This window comes from Sinocyclocheilus rhinocerous, unplaced genomic scaffold (genome assembly GCF_001515625.1).
Source record: "Sinocyclocheilus rhinocerous isolate Xijiao unplaced genomic scaffold, SAMN03320098_v1.1 scaffold78, whole genome shotgun sequence".
Classification (NCBI taxonomy): domain Eukaryota; kingdom Metazoa; phylum Chordata; class Actinopteri; order Cypriniformes; family Cyprinidae; genus Sinocyclocheilus; species Sinocyclocheilus rhinocerous.
The window spans coordinates 303,962-310,199 of NW_015637122.1; the positions used below are offsets into that span (position 1 = coordinate 303,962).

The 6,238-nt window shown below is 35.1% G+C and overlaps 1 protein-coding gene across 1 annotated transcript in view; it reads left to right on the top strand.

The window, feature by feature from the left end:
- LOC107748479 (scm-like with four MBT domains protein 2) overlaps positions 1–6,238 on the top strand; it is a 50,034-nt gene that overhangs the window by 3,699 nt on the left and 40,097 nt on the right. The window contains exons 2-3 of the mRNA XM_016563270.1: positions 1,232–1,297; positions 5,485–5,582. Of these exons, the coding sequence (XP_016418756.1) occupies positions 1,282–1,297; positions 5,485–5,582 (114 nt within the window). The 5' untranslated portion in view covers positions 1,232–1,281. The remainder of the gene's footprint in view (positions 1–1,231; positions 1,298–5,484; positions 5,583–6,238) is intronic.

Genomic DNA, 6,238 nt, shown 5'->3' on the forward strand with positions numbered 1-6,238 from the left:
CCTCTGCCCTATGCACTCTGTCCCCCTTTTCCCCGCAGTAGCCACGCCCCTGGCCCTCCCGTTCTTCTGATTGACCATTCCCCACATTACTGACTTCTCTAGCAAGTTTGCCCGCATAACGTGGCCAAATTTAGTCAGTGGTAGTCTAATTCATTATACAGATTATTTATTGTTTTATTGTTTGCTGCTTTTACTTGTACTGTTGTCGTTGGCACTCCACAGTTATGTGGTGATTTTTCAAAGCTCTTTTTTTTTTTTTTTTACTCATTACCAGTATTGAAGTCCTAATGTATAATTGAATACTTGAATTTATTGGCTTCTCTGTTGGTTCAAAATATTTTTTCAATGGAGCTATTCCAGGACTCTTGCCATAAGCATTTTCCTATAATCCTGATATATGGACTTTCCTGGAAAACATTAGGCAAATAAGGCAAATAGTCAAATCATGGAGAAAAAAAACAAACAAACAAACAAACAAGCAAAAAACACTTTGTGTGCTGTGCTTTTCTTTTTTTTTCATTGTATTGTCATCAGGATCAACTGACTAAATAAATGTATTACAACCTCCTAAACTAAACATTAGACAGATGAACACACAGCTAGCCTTAACAATTCCTCTCTCCAACTTGGGTGATTAAAATGGATTATTAAATGTGTCTCAGACTGAAAAAGGCCAGAGCCATTTATTTTAATAAGAAAAGCAATGCTACATTGTGCTCCGATAATCCTTTAATTCCCCTTCCACAATTGAACAAGTCCTGGATTAGAGCGAGAGAGGGCATCTGGCTCAATATGAGCTAATCGATAGTACGGCCTGCCTAAAATCTGGATTTACTCTGAACCAGCCCACATCATAGATTAGGCTTGATAATTCACTTTAATCCCACATCTTCAGTCTGGAGGTGTCTCTCCACCCAGTCGCCGTGATTTTGCCAAGTAAGACATGTTCCTGGATCAACATCTTTTGTTGATCCTGGATCAACATTACTGTCCAAAAATATAGACCTAACCAAATCCCTACCCCTAAACCTAACCCTACCCATAATTTATTCCTAAAATCAGAGGGACATGATAGGTGAATAACAAGGGTGTAGAAGCACCTAACCCTGATTGTAAGCCTAAAACTGACATTTCCTGAAAATGTATCCCTCAGTTCTGATTGGTTGATTGGAATGTTGTTCCAGGAACATGTTGTACTTGGTGAAATCACGTTCACCCTCTCCACCCACAGGCCCAACTGCATTGGCTGAACCACAACGAACCCACAATCAAGACATCCAAATGACAGCAGCAATGAGTATGAAATATTAGTTTGTCATTCGAACATTACTCATTTGAACAAATATTGCCAACAAAAACTAACCTCGTTGATTTTTACACTAAAAGGATTTGTTTTGTAATGGTCAATAGTATTATTTTAGTGATTTTTTTCTTAGTAGAAAAAAGTTTATGAGAAATGGATCACATTTCTGTCTGACAGCAATTCGGATGCAAATTCCCATAGAACACCTTTTCCTCATTTAAAGCCCACATACTGTAAAGTCACAGTGAATCCTTGTCATGTCAATTTCGATTCTCGTCTTTCTCGACTTGGTTAGTGTGGAACACCACCAGAAATATCTGCCAAAGGAGTGACAGAACCATAATATTTTTCTGTGTAATTGCTCTGCAGTGTTTATAACACACAACAAGTGCGTGTGCACACACACACACACACACACACACACACACACACACACACATAACGCTACACTGTCATCATGGCATATATTGTGTGAGTCATTTGCAAGGAAGTGGTTTCAGTGTTAAAGTGCACTTCTCATTCTTAGTTCCATCTGAAACCAGGACTTCAATAGAAGAAAAATACTTTAGTGTCACAATGTATGCATTATTTATAGCTCTTCACTCTAAAAAAAAAAAAAGGTTTCTTAATGATTCTTTGCAGTACCTTCAAATAACATTTTTCTTATGAAGAATCAGTTTGCTTGTATAGTGTTCTTGAGTTGTGAGGAATGAAATGAATGGAAATAAAGGAAGGAATGATGGAAAATGGAAAAATTATTCATATTAGCATAATGGTTTCTGGCTTCTTTAAAGCACCAGTATAGATGGTTTTCTGAAGAACTAGAGATTAAAAATAAAAAAAATGTTGGCATCACAAAACCTTTATTAGTCCCAAATGGAAGCTTTATTTTAAAGGATGGTGTATTGGGCATTGAAGGAACATATACGATTCACTAGTCTTAAGTGTATACTAGCATAAGCAAACCAAAAACGAGTGTTTAGTCTTCATTTCTTTCTGAATTCAAAGAAATAATAACATCTTAAAAGTGTTACAGCATTACTCGACTCCTGTTTAGTTTTAGAGGCAGTGGAAGTAGACGTAACCAAAACAGGAGAGCAGAACGGACCTTTACACCAACAGTGCTTAGATGCTCTGAAATTACTGCAGGACTGTAAAATGGTCTATTTGTCTGCTCAGCCTTTTTGTTCGAAATTCTCTCTGTTAACCTAGTGAACAATCCAGCATTTCTATAGACCATAGGGAGAGTAGATACTATACTTGATCTGATGTGAATAAACAATGTTTTCGATTTGAAGATGAGAGCAACAAGGTGTAGCTTGTGATAAATTCGCACCTTTTTCACACTGTGGGGAAAAAAAATCAAGAGTAGATGTTGTAGGATTGTAACCTTATTTTAATCTTAGTGTACCATTCTTCACATTTATTTATGTTTAACTGCTCTGTATAATCATTCATCTTGATACTCTAGATGCGCTTCACTGCTCTCTAACATTGTCACCTATAGTCTTAGCTAGCATGGTGAAATATTATGAATGGATGTGTGTTAAATTGTGCAAAAATTGTTGAACGCTTAGAAAAGTAATACAAATATGGAAGTTCTCCCCAACTTGTCCTTGGTTTTATATAAATGTATATATAGATTTTTTTTAATGAACAAGCCTTCAGCTGTGCTCAGCATTAGGAAAACACACTAGACTCTCCCACACATTTATTTTTTTCTTAGTGAATCGTTAAAAAAAATCTATGTAAAACCAGAAATCTTTTTTGTATTTATTATTATAGTAATGTTATTAGACTAGGTCTTTGGTCAAGCTAGCAGAAGAGAGAGATGTGTGAGTGATGGGAATGCAGGCGCTTGTCACCCTTGTGAGTTTACGAATACTTCTTGCATTTGCTCATCAAAACGCGTCACTGCATTTGGTTATCCTACAATCTTGTAAGATTAGTGACAGTCGTTTGCAGCTCGTTTGCTTTAAGGCCAGAAACAAACTATATGCGCGCAGATGAGAATAACAAACAACAAAGCAAATTATTTTAACTAGCATCACATTTTTGTGTGAAACAAGATATTCAATGAGCAAAATGTTGGGCGGAATTTGATTTAGTGAGGAATTTGATTTAACTGACCATAGAAGAAAACAGTTCAATCATTATAGAGCACACGCTACACTGTCATCATGGCATATATTGTGTGAGTCATTTGCAAGGAAGTGGTTTCAGTGTTAAAGTGCACTTCTCATTCTTAGTTCCATCTGAAACCAGGACTTCAATAGAAGAAAAATACTTTAGTGTCACAATGTATGCATTATTTATAGCTCTTCACTCTAAAAAAAAAAACGGTTTCTTAATGATTCTTTGCAGTACCTTCAAATAACATTTTTCTTATGAAGAATCAGTTTGCTTGTATAGTGTTCTTGAGTTGTGAGGAATGAAATGAATGGAAATAAAGGAAGGAATGATGGAAAATGGAAAAATTATTCATATTAGCATAATGGTTTCTGGCTTCTTTAAAGCACCAGTATAGATGGTTTTCTGAAGAACTAGAGATTAAAAATTAAAAAAATGTTGGCATCACAAAACCTTTATTAGTCCCAAATGGAAGCTTTATTTTAAAGGATGGTGTATTGGGCATTGAAGGAACATATACGATTCACTAGTCTTAAGTGTATACTAGCATAAGCAAACCAAAAACGAGTGTTTAGTCTTCATTTCTTTCTGAATTCAAAGAAATAATAACATCTTAAAAGTGTTACAGCATTACTCGACTCCTGTTTAGTTTTAGAGGCAGTGGAAGTAGACGTAACCAAAACAGGAGAGCAGAACGGACCTTTACACCAACAGTGCTTAGATGCTCTGAAATTACTGCAGGACTGTAAAATGGTCTATTTGTCTGCTCAGCCTTTTTGTTCGAAATTCTCTCTGTTAACCTAGTGAACAATCCAGCATTTCTATAGACCATAGGGAGAGTAGATACTATAATTGATCTGATGTGAATAAACAATGTTTTCGATTTGAAGATGAGAGCAACAAGGTGTAGCTTGTGATAAATTCGCACCTTTTTCACACTGTGGGGAAAAAAAATCAAGAGTAGATGTTGTAGGATTGTAACCTTATTTTAATCTTAGTGTACCATTCTTCACATTTATTTATGTTTAACTGCTCTGTATAATCATTCATCTTGATACTCTAGATGCGCTTCACTGCTCTCTAACATTGTCACCTATAGTCTTAGCTAGCATGGTGAAATATTATGAATGGATGTGTGTTAAATTGTGCAAAAATTGTTGAACGCTTAGAAAAGTAATACAAATATGGAAGTTCTCCCCAACTTGTCCTTGGTTTTATATAAATGTATATATAGATTTTTTTTAATGAACAAGCCTTCAGCTGTGCTCAGCATTAGGAAAACACACTAGACTCTCCCACACATTTATTTTTTTCTTAGTGAATCGTTAAAAAAAATCTATGTAAAACCAGAAATCTTTGGTGTATTTATTATTATAGTAATGTTATTAGACTAGGTCTTTGGTCAAGCTAGCAGAAGAGAGAGATGTGGGAGTGATGGGAATGCAGGCGCTTGTCACCCTTGTGAGTTTACGAATACTTCTTGCATTTGCTCATCAAAACGCGTCACTGCATTTGGTTATCCTACAATCTTGTAAGATTAGTGACAGTCGTTTGCAGCTCGTTTGCTTTAAGGCCAGAAACAAACTATATGCGCACAGATGAGAATAACAAACAACAAAGCAAATTATTTTAACTAGCATCACATTTTTGTGTGAAACAAGATATTCAATGAGAAAAATGTTGGGCGGAATTTGATTTAGTGAGGAATTTGATTTAACTGACCATAGAAGAAAACAGTTCAATCATTATAGAGCACCTTTTGGCTATAGTGAAAACGCAACACATACTTGAGATAAGAATAGCATTGGGACACATTTCGGAACACAATGACACATGGAATTGAGCTAGTTTGAAACATTTGCATTGCACAGAATATGTTCCATATATCTATTTACTTATATATATTATATTATTTATATATTTATTTATAAATATATATCATATACACTGTAAAAAAAAATCCGTAAAATTTACGGTAAAAAAAACGGCAGCTGTGGTTGCCCCTCTTAACATGCACACACACACTTTCTTACTCTGTCTCTCTTTCCTAGCAGGCATGGATTGTGTAGAGGAGGAGGTGGATTTTAACTGGGAGGAGTACCTTGAAGAGACTGGAGCCACTGCCGCCCCTCACACTTCATTCAGACATGTGAGAACACACAGACAGAATGTCTCTCTCTCTCTCTCTCTCTCTCTCTCTCTCTCTGTGTATACATAAACAAACACACACTTACTATCATTCAAATGTTTGGGATCAATAAGATTTGTAATATGATGCTGAAAAATTCAGCTTTGCCACCACAGGAATAAATTATATTTTAAAGTAATATTTAAAGTAAATATTTCACAGTATTTGTTTTCACTGTATTTTTGATCAAATAAATGCAGCCTTGGTGAGCATGAGAGGCTTATTTTAAAAAATATTAAACATTTTAGAAATCATTTATAGTTTAAAGTATATTAAAATAGAAAATATTTATTTTAAGGGGAGACACTGCAGGCAAAAATTGTTTTTTCATGCACCTGTCAAGTTTGAGATTTTGGGCTTTTTGGTTTTTCATAAAGTGTTTTTTCAGACTAGTGGAAAGAAAGCATCCAAAAGACACTGCATCCAAAAGACACTGTTAATTATTTCTTTTATAGCACTTTTATGCTTTTTTATTTGTGTCAATAGATTTCAATTACAATACATATTTTTAAAGGCCGTTTTGTCAAAATGAGTTTTTTCTCCTACATTGAGCCATAAATCTCCACTTCAGTAGCACTTACACACACCAAACTTTACATTTTTATTCCTGTCTATAT